This window comes from Populus nigra, chromosome 14 (assembly GCF_951802175.1).
Source record: "Populus nigra chromosome 14, ddPopNigr1.1, whole genome shotgun sequence".
Taxonomy (NCBI): Eukaryota; Viridiplantae; Streptophyta; class Magnoliopsida; order Malpighiales; family Salicaceae; genus Populus; species Populus nigra.
Genome location: NC_084865.1, coordinates 12,620,547 through 12,639,956, shown reverse-complemented (window position 1 = coordinate 12,639,956; position 19,410 = coordinate 12,620,547). Strand labels below are relative to the sequence as shown.

The 19,410-nt window shown below is 30.7% G+C and overlaps 1 protein-coding gene across 4 annotated transcripts; it reads right to left on the bottom strand.

Annotated features, from left to right (window-relative positions):
• Window positions 1-1,707: 1,707 nt before the first annotated feature.
• LOC133673137 (protein DA1-related 1-like) lies at window positions 1,708-8,342 on the bottom strand. 4 transcript variants are annotated; one of them, XM_062093796.1, is made up of 13 exons: window positions 7,917-8,342; window positions 7,661-7,813; window positions 6,836-6,975; window positions 6,464-6,554; window positions 5,668-5,959; window positions 4,818-4,938; window positions 4,580-4,663; window positions 3,432-3,551; window positions 3,067-3,279; window positions 2,922-2,984; window positions 2,717-2,835; window positions 2,366-2,424; window positions 1,708-2,279 (listed from the first exon to the last, which is right to left on the bottom strand). In XM_062093796.1, the coding sequence occupies exons 3-13, from the start codon at window positions 6,932-6,934 to the stop codon at window positions 1,960-1,962; spliced, it is 1,581 nt and encodes a 526-aa protein (XP_061949780.1). In that variant the 5' UTR covers window positions 6,935-6,975; window positions 7,661-7,813; window positions 7,917-8,342; the 3' UTR covers window positions 1,708-1,959. The 4 variants fall into 4 exon arrangements, with proteins under 4 accessions (XP_061949780.1, XP_061949781.1, XP_061949782.1 ...); XM_062093797.1 differs by having other exon boundaries at window positions 7,934-8,342; XM_062093798.1 differs by having other exon boundaries at window positions 8,020-8,342.
• Between the last annotated feature and the right edge of the window lie 11,068 nt (window positions 8,343-19,410).

Here is a 19,410-nt window from a genome sequence, read left to right as displayed (position 1 = left end):
TGAAATCAAATATTTTAATTTCAGTTATTTATTGATTAAAGATTAATATATTTATTAGATTCATGTATAAAAATTTTGATTTATAATTAGATTTTTTTTCATATGTCAGGAGTTGGAGAAATCAGTATATTCATTTTTACTTTGAACTTACTGTTTAATTTGTTTATTTAGTCCTTATATTTTTTTTTGCACGATTGCATTTTTTTTTAAGCCAAATTAAAGGATAATTGAATCAAATTTATTAACCAAGGATAAAATTAAAAGACAAAAGATCAAAGTGAAAAAGGCACCACAAATGGATAATGCTTTCAAATTTATCACATAAAATTTATTTTAGTCCTTAAACTTTACAAATTATATCTACTTAATCTCTCAATAGTTTTCCAATTCAATTTTGGTACAAATTTTTATTTTTATTAGTTTTTAGTTCCTAGTTTTTTAGAGGAGAGAAAGAGTGCTGAATCCTAGTAGTAAAGAGAAAAAATCAGTTTTGACATCGATTTTAGCCACCAAAATGATTGATGTTGGTGTCAAATAATTTCCTGTGGTAAGAAAAGTACTATATAGTTGTTTTTTTTCCCCTTAAAATTGTCTAAAATACTAGATCTAAGTTCTGGAAGATTTTTTTATCTTGGATTAATTTTCAGGTTTTTATGTGGTTTTTGATTTTTCATGCCTATCTATAGGTTTGTCAAGGTGTTTAAACTATTTTTAAGGTGTTTTTATATAAAAAGGGAGGGGGGGGGGGGTTTAAAAAATTGGTTTTTAGATTAAAATAACATAGATCTTATTTGTTTTAGTCACCATTATAGCCGGAATTTGAAGAATATCAAATGACATGTTGTCTGGATATTTTTTTTTCAAAAAATATTAGGGTAGACATATTGTCTGCCCCTATTATATTTTTTTAAAAAATAAGACCAGTGTGCAAACCCATTCTATTTAGTTATGCCCAGTAGCGTTTGATCCTTTTTTTTTGTAATTTTGCTTTTTTTAAAAAAATCATGCTTTTTTTATGTGTTTTTTTAAATAATATTTTAATTTATATTTAAATTAATGTCCATTCTCTCTTATTTTTATTTTTTGTATTTAGCCTTTTTTAAATATTATTTTTTAAATTATTTTGTATGTATTTAATTTTTGAAGAAATTATTCTAAATCATCTATAATTTTTTTATATATAATTGAACTTTATTTTAAAAATAAAAATTATTTATTTTTGGATAGTTTTTCTAATAAGTACAACCTTATATTTATTAAAAAAAATAATTTTAATAGATAGTCATTGTATAAACTTTTCAATTTATACTTAATATTTTTTATGTAAAAAAACATATAAAAAGTTACATGTTATATATTTTTTGTTGGAAAAATGCAAGTCAACTATTTTAATAAATAGTCATTGGTAGATAATTTGTGATTTATTTAATTAGATGCATGTAGAAGCTTTTCAATTTATATTTGGTATTTTCATGTAAAAAAACATATAAAAAAATTACATGTTCTTCTATTTTTTGGTTAAAAATAATATCTAACTTGTAACGAGAAACAACACGAGTCAAATAAACAGTGAAGACTAAATAATGTGATTAGATTAGCCAGCATGAAATGACACCATCTAATACGTTTCTCAAGTGCATTATTAAATATGGCTGTCGTGTTGATAATAATGTGATTCTTCAAAGTGAACAATGGAGAGCAAGGAAATGATGTAAAGAAAACATTCTTATATGTTCAATCTTCTGAATAGTTTCGACAGCTTGTTGGTGCCAAACTTTAAAGATTTTTACAATAATTGCGCAAAGGCAATTTCATTTTTATTGCTTGTAAAGCCTCCTGGTGTTTTCATTTTTTATGTCGGTCTTTGACTTTTGATAGTGTAGATTTTTTTATGGCAGGGGTGAGGGAGGTATTGTGCGAGAAAATACCCATTGTAGCTATAACTATCCAGTCATTATATCAAACAGGAAAGTTTCCCGTCATCCGAATGTGGTCGAGGGTTGTCCGGAGGCCATATTTCAGCACTGCCTGGTTACCTACCCTGAACCCTTCTCCATAAGCCGGCGACTCATCTGACTCGATCTGGTGTTTGAAAAACTCACCAAGTTTCTTCTCAAAGTCAGACTGCTGCCCCTTCTTTGATGATGGTGGTGGTGGTGAGGATGAAGACGACGAAGCACCTTCATTTCCGGAACTAGAATAAATCTCGGAATCCAGCCACATGTGAGCCAGCACCTGGCATATGCCTTCTTCAACGTCTGGACGGAGGTTGGGATAGCCTGTCAAAGACCAAATTTGTACTACTTAGCTGACCATACAAAAAAGAGGAATAGACACGTTCATATATGTCAAAGGACGGACAAACCTTTAAGTCGAAGCCATGCATGCATCATCTCATGAGCCAGAATCGAACCAGTCAACAACCTGTGTATGTATGGAATGCAGTGCGTGTTTGAGATTATGTTAAATGTTGTTTTTTAAAGTATTTTTTATTTAAAAATACTTCATAATAATTTTTTTATATATATTTTTAATTTTTTTTTATATTAACATATCAAAACAATACAAAAATATAAAATTAAAAGAAATAATTTAAAAAAAAAACACAGGAGAACACAAAAACAAACACAGCAGTAAAGGATGCATACAAGTAAATTCTCAATATCACGAACGATAATGAGTTTGACAAGTGATCAACGCAAATAAATGATAATACCTGGGAAGGCCATACAGAATGAGAATTGCAGTCACTTCACACCTACGGCTTAGCCTATAAGATTCTGTTATTATGTCTATGGAACGTTGTTCTGCCCCAATCCTTGGCCTCCTCGAAACCTGATTATTGGGGTTAAATAAATACAGAATTCCAATCTAACAAACAAAACAGTAGTTTAAGCAGGACTTGTGAAGGGAAAAATTACTGTTGTAACAGTTTGTTCTTCCGACAAGCAGAGCCCTCTGGTTTCGGGCAAGTGATGATGACCCTGACCACAAATATGTAAGAAATGAAAATAAAAACAAGAAGAAAGAGTTTAAATATTGACGGCCATGATACATCAGCCTTACATTCTTTTCTCCCTCCATGGCCTCATTTAGGGCTGTTCTCTCAACCAAAAGTAAAGGAATTTCCTGCTCCACCTTCATATTTAAACCTTCATAAAATTCTCGTATTTCAAAGTAAAGAGGTTGGCATTCAAGAGTATCCACTACTGCAGAGTCTAGACACTCTAGACACAGCTTCCTTCCATCATCAAGCGATAGATATCTCGTGTCCCTAGGCTGCATGGATTGGGAAAAAAACAAATATATTACTATAAAATTAAAACCATTTTTCAGAAAAAATACATTTTCTTTCTAAGATCCTTTGTTTCCCCCTCCCTTCTCTCCTATTTTGGATGAAAGGAAGGCGGTTTCAAATTCTCTCAACCAACCTCCATTCTCTCACAACAACAGCAACGAGGAGTTCCATCACGCTCATGTGAGGGGCAGTATTTTTGTTTCCAGAAAGGATGGACCTTATACTCAATGAGACCAGATGAATTTGTAGGAATCTGTACAAAAAGAGATGGAAAGAAAAATTTTTAGGTCACCAAGCAATCAAGGGGATAGATATATAGAAGCAACATGATGGAATATTAATGTTCTGGTTTTAGATGATATATCATTGAAATTAGAAGAAACCATCGTATTGTAAATTCCACATTCCCAGAGATGTTAGAATTAAACAACATATATTGTCTCCAGTTACTCTAGCAGATAGCAAAATCCAAGGTTAAATGACAGTATGACACTATCCAAAAGGTTGCACATGGACAGGTCAGGGACCCAACCCAGCACATTCCCGCACCTGTCAGCCCATGAGCTCTATAAGTTAACACAAAATGTGATCATAAAGATTACAACAGATGGACAGAAAAATTGGTTTCAGTGGTTGTTGCAGATTACTAAACCACAAAATTACTAGGATATAACTATTAATATTCATTACCTCGCAAACAAAATGTGTGTACCTAACACAGATTATAGCAGTCGAGTTGGTTATTGTTCCATCTCTAAAGATGAAAAACACTTGATCCTTATACATTACAAACTCAAATCCCACCACACCTTTATTCACCAAATGAGGTGCTTACATAACAAGTGATTCCTCCATTCGAAAGAACTCGTAGCAAAGAAAGAGCATCAGAGAACATTTCAGTGACTCTCTAAATTATTTATTTCTTTTGGATATACAACTAGCACATCTAATATTTAAGCATAACCATTGCTGACTTTAGAGGTATCAACTGATTTTTTACCAAAAAGGGCCACTGTTGGATAACTTTTAGCTACAAACATTGATTTGTCTTCAACTAAAAATAAGGATTCAACAAAAATTATTCAGGTTTGATATTTGCTATGGTTTCTCTCCACAGTAAAGCTGCTTATTATATAATCTGTTAGTCTGGTTAGAATGAAGCCCTACTATGGTTTGCAGAAGATTGGCTTCCTTGTTCAACTACTCAGCAAAGCCTTGAATCAATAATTATATACTAGACCAGAAGATGGGACTGTTATGTTTCTGTCAATAAATACTTACAAAGTTGTTGCAAACATCGCATTTTGGATGATGCTGATTCCTATAGCAGGATTTGTGATAATGACGATTCCCAGACATTGAAAACTATCACAGAAATGAATTTGAGAGTTAGTAAACAAACAAACACCAGTTACTTGATACTCCACAAAATAAAGGACATCAGTTAAGAACTCAAGCACACTGCCAATCAATTCCAGACAAGAATATCAATTCACTTGAATAAGATTTAGATTTATACCTCATAATCAGAAATTGGCAGATTGCATGCATCGCAACGAAAACAATCAGGATGCCAAACACTGTCCAGGCAACTCAAAAACCGTCCTTGACCAATCTCAGTGTTGCACCCAGCACATATCCTAGGAGCAATAAATTTTAACAATCAGATCTCTCTGAACTGTGATATGAAAAAAGAGATTTAGGGGACATGCAAGCAACATCATATCTGAAAGATATTTACATGCAATTACATGTTCAAGAATATATAGCACCTCCAATGTTTTCTTAACTAACTTCATTTGTCCCTTTGACGGAAAGATGAAAGCTCAAATGTCTGGCTAATATAATAGAGACCACATAATTTTTCTACAAACTGATCTCATAAAATACATATGAGTGCATTTTATCGCATGGGGCTATGCATTTCATTTATCACCTTAAAGAAGAAATTGTCAAGGAACCATCTCAACCCAAAAGCTTAAGCTATTAGGTGAGGTCCCAGAATATGATTTATATTATTCTATAACACATCCCCTCAAGTGAAAGCCCTTTGGGCTTGAAACTTGCACAGGCCCACATTACCTTGTGCTTAATTTTTTATCAAATAAATAGGGATGGTGAAATTCGAACTCGAGACCACTTGGTCATCAAGACTCTGATACTATATCAAGGAATCATCTCAACCCAAAAGCTTACGCTATTAGGTGAGGTCCCAGAATATGATTTATATTATTCTCTAACAGAAATCACTCTACTAAAAGAGTTTATTAAGAGGAAGAATAATTATTTATCCTTTCGAAACCTGATTTGAATGCATGTTGCACCAATGGAACTGCAGACAAATGACTGTTCTACAAAACCACAGTTACCTGTAGCTTGATGGAAAGAAGAATGCATAAGGTGGAACTACATTTCCACTGTCATATCGAGCTTGAGGAGGAGGCTCCACACTTAAACTTTCTTGAATAGCTTTGGCAAATTGCTCATCTTCTTCCAATTGAGGGTTCACATCCTTCTCATCTTCCTCTGGCTGGTGGGTCTGGTAATCTTCCTCTGACTGGTGGGTCTGGTAATCTTCCTGTGACTGGTGGGTCTGGTAATCATCCTCTGACTGGTGGGTCTGGTAATCTTCCTCTGACTGTTCTGACTCAGTATCTTCCTCTGGTTGAAATAAATTTTTTTACTTGATCATTGAACAGTGAATGAGATAAAAACAAAGGGGCATCACTGACACAATAAATCATCAACATATACAAAAGAAAAGGAAGAATGTTGCTGTCTTGACTCTGACTATGAATTTTATGAATGAAACCAGTCAGTTATTTGATAAAGCCGTGGTTCATTTTAAATGAAAAGGACTATATTATGAAACCTTTAAAATGATATATTATCCAGAATGAATTCTTTCTATTAATAGGCATGATTGAAAGCATTGTCATGTGATTTGTTGCATATTCGGCTTACATGATGCCTGATACAGAGAAAAAAAAACACAGCATAGACAGGAACCTAATTAAATTATAACCATTTTGGTATTTCTTTCTGATATCTTATCCAAAACTGCTTGAAACATTGAGTCAACAGTCATGTTGCACAGTCATTAAAAGTTTTCAAATTAAAATTGGGAGTAAGGACCTAATCAGTGCTTACAGCTTTGCAACTTACCAATTACTTTTTTCCCTTTTTGATCTTCTACAGAAAGGGAAAGTGCAATAGCACATTCAATTTCTTCTTTGTCAAAACCTGATGAATCATCCTGTACCAAGTTGTCCGTTAACATACAGTTAGCTCAGGAAAAATTTAGAACAAACTTTTAAAAGAAAGTGTCAGCATATATAAAATTATGAAGAAGATTACAACGTCCCATCTGTTTCATTAACTAATCACACAAAATTTATCCCACAAACTAGCTCCTTTCAGAGAGATTAGGCCAGCATCATATCACGGACAAGAGTAGGCCAGCATCATATCATGGACAAGAGTAGGCCAGCATCACATCATGGAGAACAGTTTTAAAAGCGCAGGGACTATGATTACCACTGATTGGCGAGGCTCATCCCGATATCTATCTTCATATCTCCTATGATAGTGCCCCTTATGGCTAGAACCTTTGAGAAACTTGGTCCACCAACGCATAGTGCAAAATGTTTTACACTAGCAGGCTGGTGAATTTTAGCCTGTTGAGTGACACATGAGTGCCAGAGAGATTCAGGATAGGAAAGAAAATCATATAGCTATTTAAGAAAACACTTACAACAACAAACTCATTTAATAAACAATTACAATTATTACAAGTTGTTAGCAGCATCAATTTGTTGAAAAGGAATAATTCCAATCTTAACGATGAATTAACGCATATTATTTAACAGGGTACGCAAAAAGGTTAAGATGTTACTGAAATCAAAGGTTAACAACACAAGTAGAAAATTGGAGCATATTTCAACAGATGCCTTGGAATTTCTAAATGTGGAGGCAGCAATTCAACCGATCATGGCAGGCATCAAGCAAAAGAGGAAGTATAATTAAGCTCACCAAATGTAGAAAAAGATAGTATCAATTAGGTCAAGAAAACAAAAGGACCTCAATCCAATCAAGAGAACTGGAAATCCATGCCAATAATAGACAATCCAGAATCACTCTCCATACAAATTTAGCCAAATTCACATATAATGTAATCAGTAGTCCCAAATATCTTACCTCATAGTCCCAAAACACCAAGCAAGGTATGACACAGTTGAAAGAAAAAACAAAAATTGAAAGAAAAACCCTTCAACTTCAGCTTGAAATCATACTGGAAGTATATGGCACAATTGTCTATCCAATCTTAAAACAGCAAGACATAAGATTCAGACAGAACCTGACCTGAAACAAATTAAGAATCTGCAGAAACAATAGAATCGGATGAATCCAAGATCAGTTACAGAACCCAATTCCCATAAATACATAGTTACCGAAAGAAGACTCTCATGACACAAAAGGTCATGGTTTTCATCATCTCTTTAACTGAAACCAATCCTGCAAAAAATACTTTTAACTTTTAACTTTGACAAAACAAAACCAGTATGTCATAGTCAGGATAAGAATTTTATAAAAAGAGATGGGATAAATAGAGAGAGACCCGAAAAAGAAAAATACTTGAATTGAATCCTACTCAAATCCTGGCTAAAAGAGGGGGGCAAAAAATGCCGACAGAGTGAGCTTTTTTGGAAATTGTGTCTAACCTTCCTTAAAACCCACAAAACCAAAGCAAAGTGAAACTGTTCTTATGATAGATTGAGAGAGGGAGGGGATGGGGGAATCAAACCCAAGGGCCAGAGTGGGGTGGTTTAGTCTGTTGAAATTCTTAACAACAACGTCTTCTACTTTTGCAAGTGGCCGGTCCTTCAGTCATTTTCCACCACAATTCGCAAAATGTCAAAGAACCCATAAATCTTTCTTGTTGGAAAAGTGACATGGAGGAACAGAGAGGGTGGTTCTTGTTGGTTTTTTGTTTTTTGTTTTTTTATCTTTCTTTGCTTTTGTGGAGTTCTGTGGATGAAGTGAGTGAGGTCTGTGCGTGTACTTGTATACCAAAATCTTTTTGTCAGTGATGATTCAAGTCAATGCATGTAGCAAAATTGTGACACTTGTCAACAAGATAACAACTTGCCTGGCCAAATTTACCAGCCATGTTTTTTTATTTCTTGCAAAACAAAAATTTCCCAGTTTGGTTTTTGATTATTGAGATTTTACATTGTGTTATTAGTTTGTTTATTGAAATTTCATAATAAAAATATTTTTATTTTAATTGAGAAGGAAAAAAAATAAAAAAAATAAATTTTAAAATAATTTTAAATTGAATTTACATAATTTTTTAAAAAAAAACATGTTTTTTTTCCTTATCATTGCTTAGGTTTATAATAATAATAAGGCCACCTGATTCCTTGCACATGTCATGTCAATTATTACTCAAAACTGAAAGCTTACCGAACTTCAATAAATTTATGAAGTTACCTAATTTTCGACCTCCATTTTCTATCTTTAACAAGAACAAGGGCCATGGATGAGGCAGCAATTTGGTTCTATACTATAATTAATGGCATTACTTTAATTATTATTATTTATTTTTTCCAATTTTTGGAATTTAATTGAATGACCATGTTTTTCACAAGTCAGGAGGGCTGATAATCTTCAATCATTGAGCTAGCTTAAAAACTCAACAGACACACAATGTGGAACTGTGCTTTACTGCCTCAACAGAGGTATTCAGAGGACTTTTGTGGGCTAAACAATCATAAACTTGCCTGCCTCCAACTTCATTCTCTTGCCAGATTCAAAAGTAAGCAGCCACATGTGTGCCATATCTCCCCAACTGTATATATCTTGGGATCTAGCGATACGTGTATGCCGATCACTACATGCGTAGCTAATGTTTTTATAACAGAAAAAAAAGTAGAAATTGATGGAAAATTAATTTGATATGAATTTATCTATTTAACTAGTATGAAGATAACCTAGACAAGTAGTAAAAATCTAGTTTAACTAAAAAAGTTTAAACAATATCTTTTTTAAAAATTACCAAAACGGCAACATATGAATCGAGTCGGGTCAACCTTTTAGATTCGTAATCGGGTCATAAAATCATGATAAGTCTGTATAAAGAAAATTTAAATAAATTATAAAGTTTAATTCTTAACCAATTTAATATTGAAAAATAAAATTAAAAAAAAAAGAATAAAAAAAAAATAAAAAACAACTCAAGTCAACTTGATTTAACCTGTTAAATCCTTGATCCGGGTCTTGAAACTAGGATAACCTATAAAAAGTAAATTGAAATAAATTATGAAATTTAATTCTCAATCAACTCAATGTTAAATGAAATTGAAAAAAAAACATAAAAAATAACTTGAGTAAACTCAAGTTAACCTACCAAACACATGATCCGGATCATGAGATTAGGGTAATCTTATCGAAAGTAAACCAAAAAAATAACCTAAGTCAACATGGGTTAACCCGCTAGGCCTGCGATTTTGATCTTGAGACTAAGATAGTCTTATAGAAAGAAAATTAAACGAATTATGAAGCTTAATTTCTAATAAATTTTGTTTAATGATATAATTAGAAGGAAAAAAAAAGCAATCTAAGAAAACGACATAATAAAACGAACCGAGTCTATCTAATTAGCTTGCAAAACCTGTGACTCGGGTCATGAGATTATGATAACTTTATAGAAAACAAACCGAAATAAATAACAAAGATTAAATTATAATCAATGCAATATTAAAGATGTTGAAAAATTAAATTGAAGAAAAAATAAAAAAAGATTAAAAAAAACTCAACTCAATTGAATTAACATGTTAAACTCGTGATATGTGTTATAAGATTGAAATAACCATATAGAAAGTAAATCATAACAAATTATAAACTAGATCTTCAATAAAAAAAACAAATATCAAAGAATAAAATTAAAGGAAAAATAGTTTTTTTATTAAAAAAAACACTATTACAAATGGAGTGAGAGCACAATAAAAACGATATATCTTTTAATTTTTGTTAATAATAATTAATGAACCTAGAAATGATTTTGAAACAAATTAACAAAAATTGCAGATCATCACCACTTACTTTGGATGAATCCTTCACTTGCCCTAGTATCATTAACAGGGGATACTGGTATGTTGTGGATGCTTCAAAGGGTGGGAAAAAATAATTCGCCGAGGAAAGCAAGCATTTCTCTGCCGACCATTTCTTTTGTAGCTTTCACACGATGTGGTGCCATGACCCTACCTTTTGTGTCTCCTTGCTTCATGTTCTTTACTTCTCATTAATCAAATTAGGTTGGGATTTAATTAAATGCGTCTTCTTGCATATATTGTGACTTTAACACCTTTACTATTATTTGGTTAGGGTTTAGAAAAGTCACAGCAATATCTTCTAGCTATATATATGCATGCTTTTAGCAGCTCTATCCAGATGATATGCGACTGGATTTTAATGATTACTAGCTACATTTGCAAACTCTCTTCATAATCATTTGTAAAATGGGTGCGTGTCGAATTTAACACCATCATCAAATTGCATTGTGCTAATTTTTTTTTAAATTAAAATAAATATTAAAACCAGTTTATACGTACATCGATTATCTCACAGACTCTGATATTAATGACCATATAAACTTTCAATAATCCTGATATTTGTGGGACTCAAACTAGTAATCTCTAAGGAGCAAATCTAAAATCTAATTAGTTAAATTATACCCCTCAAGATTTGTACTATGGTAAATTAAATTGCCTCCAACGTGCATTGACTTAAACCTATCAAATTTTTATTATTTTTTCACATATTTAGAGTCATTAAACTGTAAACTAAAATATATGAAGAAACTTAAGCAAGTGGTTTCTGATTCTAGCCCTTAATTATTAATGAATTCAGCAAATTTTGTTGGAGAGAGGTCTCCATCTTAACACCCAACATAACCTCGTGATTAATGAGTCCTGACAACAGGTGGGATGATTGGAGAACCGATATATATATATAAAAAGACACTCATTTATGACAAAGTAAAAGACGTTACCCCATCAATGGAGAAATGATAATAATACCTAGGACTCTAGGAGATAAGCTTTCTGCACGCACGGAACAAAGGTTACCATCATTTTCAAACAAGAGGTATGCTTACCATATGAGAACTTGAGGGGGGGAAAAGGAGACTTCGTGGGTCCTGAGGTCAATTGACCATGGTAACTTGCAGTCAAGGAAGATAAAACCCTAACCATCACGCACCAGCCTTTTAACCATTGACGTCAGGGCATGTGGATGACACAGAGGCCACCAGGCTGCAAGGGCGGCTGGTTCTCGGGTTTTTACTTTTTAGATGATGTTAAATTATACCTATCTGTTGTCCCATCTAACTTTTGTTCTCATGCAGAAAAAATAAGCAGCCGACAGCAGCTCGGTACACTGAATGAAATAATTGTATAAATTATATTTTACAGTCTTATTTAATAATTTAAATTATTAAATTAATATGATTATTTAATATAATATTAAATTTTAATTAATGTTATAAATTTAAATCTCATTATAATCATTTTATTTGATAAAGACAGTTTTTTAACACATTACCATAGTCAATAACATGCTTATATTTTCTTGTATGATTACAATTACTCTTGTAAAGACCTTAAATTTCAACCGTCGTATATAGACATGAGATGAAGGTCTTTCCATGTAAAAACTAGTATGGTGTTAATAAAATATTTTATTTCGGAGAACGGGAAATATAAATTCGAGTTGAGTCTAACCTACTTACCTCTTTTTTGTTTAAAAAGAGAGAGAGAGGCCGATTGGCCAGCACCTTTCCTCCTCGCTAGTATAATATAAATTCGATGACGCTGGGGTCTTCTATTGCCAATTATATATTTGAAGCAAATTATTTTAATGGTAATTAATAACCTACTTTCAAGGTAACCTTTCAAGCACAAAGAGGCATGTTATCGTTAAAATAAGTGTAGAGCCGTAGCTGGTCAGTTTTGTTTACATATGTTGGAGTATTATTGACGTGACCAAACTTTAGAAAACTGACTAAAAAATTACGTACAGATCCAACAATGTAATGATTCTTTCCAGTTCATGATTAGGTTAAACTCAACTGTTTTCCATGTCTAATTTGAACTGTAATAAGTTATAATGGCAAGTCTAGTTGATTCATATGGGCTTACGATGCATAATGCCCATGGCTTCTCAATTTCTTCTCTAATTTTCAATTTGTACAAGCCATAAAGAACAGGGATTTTAGTATTTGTACCAGCCAAGAATAAGGATTGTCAAAGCATTGTTTAAGTGGGAATCCTTGTCTTGGAATGAAATGGGTTGATATTGGTGCGAGATAGCCCATCATTAAAGATTAATTTCGAGCCTGATAAATCATTTTTATTTTCGTTGATATATATAAGAAATGTGGGATTTTTCTAAGTGGATTTTTATAACATTTACATGTACTTTAACAAAATAAACACTAAATATGTATGAAAAAAAATTTAGGTTCAAATCATAAAAATAAAGAGATGGGATTTTGGAATGGAGGAGGCTATCCCATGATGTAGTTCAAGATCCCTTAATGAAAACACACGATACAATACAACCAACCATCACAGGGATGGCAATGAGGCAATTTCGTGGCAAATTTTACCTCTCTCGTTCACTACTATAATCTTTGGATTTACCGATGAAATTTTTTATTAGTTTTTGCACTATCATTTCATTGGTAAAAAAATTACCGACGAAATCATCGATGAAAAGTCTCTATCAGTGAATCTTTCGTCGGTAGTTTGTTTTCATCGGTAAGTCCATTAGTAATAAAAAAAATATTATTACCAATGAATTTACTGACGGAAAAAAGCGACCAAAAAAAATTTCATTTCGTCGGTAATTCCCTCGGAAACAAATCATATGTAATTCCATCGGTAATTATTTAAAAATATTTTAAAAAATATATATTTTTTACAAAACTATAAAATAATTAAATTAATATTAATTAATACTCTATAATACTCAAAATGTTTGGAAAAAAGAAGAAGAAATTCAACTCAAAAAAATTTGCAACAAATAAATAACATGAAAAAATAAATTCAACTAAAAAAATTCATATGAAAAAAGTTTAAAAATCCTATAAATAAATCAACTAAAAATTGATCTCATATGAAAAAAAAATCCTACAACAACATTCATACAATTATTAAGAATAAAAACAATTAAAAATAAAATAGAAAACAAATATAGTGAAAAAAAAAAGAAAAAAGAAGATTTTTTTTTCCTTAATGTAGTTGCAAGTGAAGCTAAGAAAAAAAAAAACAAATTCGTAAAATATACTAATTAAAAAAAACTGAGAAGAAGACATACATGAGCATGGAGAAGAAGAGAAGGAGTTGAGAGAGAAGAGAAGAAAAAGAAGAAGAAGAAGACATGCCTGAGTCGGGTCTGTTGTGAAGTTAGGGATTCTAGGCTTTTTATTGGGACGTTTTACCAACAGTTTTATTGACGAATAATTAAATATTAATATTTTTAATCATTCCGTCAGTGATTCTATCTGTAATATTTAATTTAAAATTTGAATTTAATAAAACAATTTCAGAAACCGCCAAATATCACTGATGACTTTTTAATCCGTCGGTGATTCCTTCTGTAATATTTAATTTAAATTTTTAATATAAATTAAAATTTTCAGAAAATCACCAAATAACACCGACAACTTTTCAATTCGTTGATGATTTTGTCTGTAAAGAACAATAATTAACAGTGCAATTGGAAAGTGAATAGTTCCAGAGCTCTCTGTAAAATACAGAAGGAATGTTCCGTCGGTGATTCCCTTTGTAATTAACATGATGAATAGTGTTGACAGTTTACCAACGATTTTACTAACGGAATTTATTCCGTTGGTAAAAATAGCACGTCATCATTTTTTTTACTTTGTTTTAATTATTTTTCCCACTATAATTCCCTCGGTAAATACCGAGGGAATATTTCCGTTGATAAAATCTGTCGGCAATTTACCAATAAAAATATTCCCTCGATATTTCCGTTTGTATTTATCGATTTTCTGGTAGGGAAAGAAGTTCCCCATCAAGTTTGAAGCAAGTTTAAGGATTATCCATTGATAAAAGAATAATTGTAATACCAACGAAAACAACATAATAAAAATAATTTAATACTGAATATTTTTTTATATAATCTTTTAAAATACAAGCTAAATAACTCTATTTATAATATAAAAAAACACTTTAAACAAAAATAAAAAAATAATAAAAGAGTTCCAAACAAATAAATTTTTTTTCTTCAAACAAACTAGAAAAATATAGCAAATCTTGAATAATAACTTTTAAGTCATATTTGAAGGCTTTTACGACTTTTTATGGTTATAAAATTATAAAAAGTTTAAGGATTCATATTCACTTTTTTCACAACTGATCCTTAGGATCCTCACCTCCATCAATTGGCTATTCATTTTCATAATTTATTTTTGCATGTCTTCTATCACTAATTCCTGAATGTCTTTTGCTTATAGAGGAAAATCCTCACTCCATCCCACCTGAGCACTTCCTTATTCTCCTAGCTTGGTTACAAAGAGTAATACTTTAATTCTTTGGAAAACTCAAGTCAGAAAAAGAAAAACTAGAACTTCCAGTTTAAGTACAGTATTTCTCCATCCAAAAAGCTAAAAAACTAATTTTTTTTAGTTTTCAAAATTTATACAAAGTTTGGAAAACATATTTTAGAGTTTCTTCGTAGTTTTCTTTTACAAAATTTTCACTATTTTCTAAATAAAAAATAGAGTCATAAACAAGTTTGTTGTTGCTATCCCCTAATTTTATGCTAGATTTATAATGATTTTGAATGGTTTTAGAGTGGGTTCTACTATTAACCCATGGTTTCTCTTTGTTTCAGTTGCATCACATCTCTGATGGGATTGATTAAAAGATTGATGTGTTGTTTCAAACTCCTTATTAAAAATAAATAATTAGGGTCATTATTTCATTGTGCACAGGCTCATATTTTATTATGGATTTGCATAGTGAAATGATCATTTTATCATTCTCAAACAAAATCATTTAACTAGCCATATGGACATAACAATCTTTTTCCACAAGGTCCACTTGTCATTATCATATTGCAAAACAAACGAGAATTTTTTCATTTTAAGTGCATAATGAAATGACTTAAATACCCTTAAAAACAAAACAATTAAAACTTGGGTCTAGGGCTTTTTGGTCCTTTAATGCTTTGATTACATAGTGAAATGACTACATTGCTCTTAAAAAGAAAAGCAAAATAAAATAAAACTAACGTTCAAGGGAATTTTCATCTTTCCATCATGATTTTTTAGTTATAATTATTTTGAATAAGGGGAAATTTAGTCTTTTAACAAATATAAATATAATTAAAAATAAAAGTGGTTGACAAATGCAACAAACTTATCGGCTAGTACAACGTACCTCTTCGCAGTCAAATATCACCTTCGATGATGGCATTGAAAGCGTCACAACATCCTTTTTTTATGGTTAAGCGTGTGTGCTCGGCAAAGCAACAATTGGGCTCTGATGAATTTTTTTTTCTTTTCCTTTATACTTTCTCTCTCTTTGCCTCAGATTTTGCGCTAGGCTTTCAAAAATCAAATATGTCATGTTAGTTTGTATTTATATCAATTTTGATCTTTATTTTTGTGATTGATATTTGTTTTGTCTATAATGTTTTTTAAGATGATTTTTCTTCAATTGTTTCCTTAATATTTAATTTTTATTTAATTTTTATATCAAATTTGGTTCTCATTCTTTTGATTGCTATTTTTTTTTAATTTGTTTTATCCCTTTATTGGGTTTTTTTTTTCAATTTCTTCTCTCAACATTTTTTTCATTTAATTTTTATATCCAATTTCATCCTCATTCTTTTAATTGCTATTTTTCTTTTGTTTTTATCCTTGTCTTGATTTATTTTATTTTTTGATTTAGTCCCTCATAAGTTTTTTTGATTTAGTTTTTATACTAGATTTGGTTATTATTGTTTTAATTACTATTTATTTTGTTTTTAATTTTGAATAACTAGGAATTTTACTTCGTGATTTTTTTTTCATATTTATTTTTTAAGAGATAATTCTATTCTTATGACCCGGCCACGTTTCTTAAAGATTGACCTAGTTTAACTTTGATCTCCTTTTAAGTTTTTTTATTTTCAATTTTATCCTTTGATATTAGACTATTGAGACTTAAGTTTCATAATTTTTTCTACTTTTCTTTCTATGTGTTATTTTGATCTCATATCTTAGGTTGTAGGTTAGTCAAGTTAACTCGAAATGGCTCAGAGATTTTTTTAATTTTTTTTTTTTAGTTTTATCTTTCATCATTTAGCTTGTTATAAGGTTGACCTCTATTGTTTCATTCAGTTTCTTCTATGCGGGCTTATCTTAGCCTTATGATCGTGTTGTGATTTTGACATATTGACTAAAGTTAGTTTTTTGTTCCTTTTTAAATTGATTTTTTTAAGTTTGTTTTTCAACGTTTTTTTGCTAGTAATTGATCTTCAGGTTTCTTTTATTTTCCTCTTTATAAGGTTGTTATGTTCTCATTTAATTTTAATTTGATATCAAATAAGATCATTGAAATATTTTAAGAATTTTCAAAGGGTGTTTTTTTATAATATTTATAAGCATTTACTTTTTTTATAAATCATTGTTTATTTTTAATTATATTATTAAATTAATTGAGCTTATTGAATCTATTTCAATCATTAACTTGGGTTCCAGATTTTTCTTTTTTAAGAATATTATTGGATTTTTTTTATGTTAAAAAAAATTTAATCTAATCCATGGCATAACACTAATATCTATCTAGTTTTTCTATGCTAGTTCTTTTTTCTAGGGTTGTTCTTCACATTGGGAGCCAGCGGCATCTATTTGAGATTTTCTTGTGGTCAAATAAGAGGTCTAAAGGCATTCTAAATTCCTCGTTTTCAAGGGCATCATGTGAAAAAGGGTCTGCTGAGTATAAAAGGTTCTCTCTCCTTTTTTTTTTCTCGGTCATTTTCAAGGGTGCTGTCTCACTAATTTTCATTTTGGTTCGTATTTGTTTTCCATTCTCTCTATAATTCCTTTGTTGTTTATGAATTTTTCGTTATTCTATTTCTACTGCATTATGATCGACAAAAAAGGTTCTTTATGGTGCTAGATGTCCATCTTTTGTTTACTTCTTTGGCAATGACTTTGATGGGTCTTCATCTACTTTGTTTTTGGATAAACTTTTTGTTTTTTTGTTTTTTGGCTTTAACTTCTATGTTTTATGTTTTTTTGTTTGTTGTGTTGTATGCCATGGTTTTTAAAGCTGGTAAATGCATGTAATGATTTTTAGGGCCCCTTACTTTTTTTGGATAATTCGAACAATTTTATAAATATTTAATATTTAATAAAAGTAAAAAACATTTCTTGATATAAAAAGTTCTTATATTATTTCTTAAAGTTGATTGAATTTTTATTAGCATATGTGAAAAATCTTAGATCAAAATGCAAATTTTAAAAAAAAATAATAAAGTGATTTTATTAATGATAATGATGAAATCAAACAAAAAGATAATATTTTACTCTAAACATGATAATTTAATGATAAAACTGAAGAAATTAATAGGATCGCCCTCAATGACAATACCAATAGTTCAAATGTGAAAGTCATTAAACCATTTTTTTTTTATTTTATAAGTTACTCCTTGTTTCAAAAATCTCAAATGGATTTAGGTTTATGTAGAACTAGATTATTCGCCTGCACTATGTTGTAGGTCAGATCAATTTTTTTAAAAGAAAAAAAAATATCTAGGTGTTATTAACGTTTTTTCTAGTAAAATAAATTGTGTGGAAATTGACTTGATATGACCTGATTGACTTGGAATGTGTTTGGCAGTGTGGTAGCAGTTGCTTTTCAAATAACTTTTTGTGTCAAAATACATGCCAATGATGTTTTTTTATTTTTTTAAAAATCATTTTTGATATCAACACATCAAAACGATCCAAAACGTATAAACCATATTAAATTTTAGCAAAAAAAAATTTTTTGGGTCTTGGCGAGTTCAAAAACATATTGGATCACTAGCTAAAACATAATTTGACATAAAAAAATTTCAAGATGATATTTTTTAAAAATATTAAGGCGATAATATATTGGATCGATCCAAGTTAACTCAGATTAACTTGCTAAATCTTTGACTTAGGTCATTAGACCATAATAACACCATATAAAGTAAATTAAAATAAATTATGATGCCCAATTCCTAATCAACACAATATTGAAGAATGAAATTGAAAAATAATCAGTTAAAAAAGACATAAAAAACATTTTGAGTCAAATAGAGTTAACTTGCCTAACCTACGACCCGGGTCATAAGACTAGAAGAACCCTATAGAAAGTAAATTGAAAACAAATTATAAAACTCAATTCTCAATCAACCCAATGTTGAATGATGAAATTGAAAAACAAATCAATCAAAAAAGTTAAAAAAAAAACAATAACCCGAGTCTACACTAGTTAACTTGCCAAACCCATGATTCGGGTCATGAGACCGAGATAACCTTATAAAAAGTAAACAAAAAAAGAACCTAATTCAACTCGAGTTAACCCATAAAACCTGTGACCTGAGTCATAAGATACTTCTCACCTATAAAATATAAATTTGACCGAATGCAGAATCTGTAGGCATGCTTGGTATAAACCCATAATTGGTAGGGGAAGGACTCTTGTCACATATAAAAAACTAAGATGCTTCCCAATCACTTATATATTACAAATATTATTCATGTCTTTAAAGACTGTTGAGCACATGACATCATTCACATAATGCGGTAAATGTTTCAATGGTACACCCTTCTAATGGTAAAGCCTGGAAACAATTTAATAAGGTGCATCCTTAGTTTTCAATGGAACCGAATTCAGATATGTAGTTAAAGGCAAGATCTTCCGGTGAACCTGATACAAATTGAATTTATGGTATCTCAAACACTACAGTTAAGGATATATGAATGGACTGTTGTGTATCAACCATTTGTTCCTTGTAATTAGGTTTGAGCTCCCAATCTTTAGAGTTCCAAGCGATTGTACGAG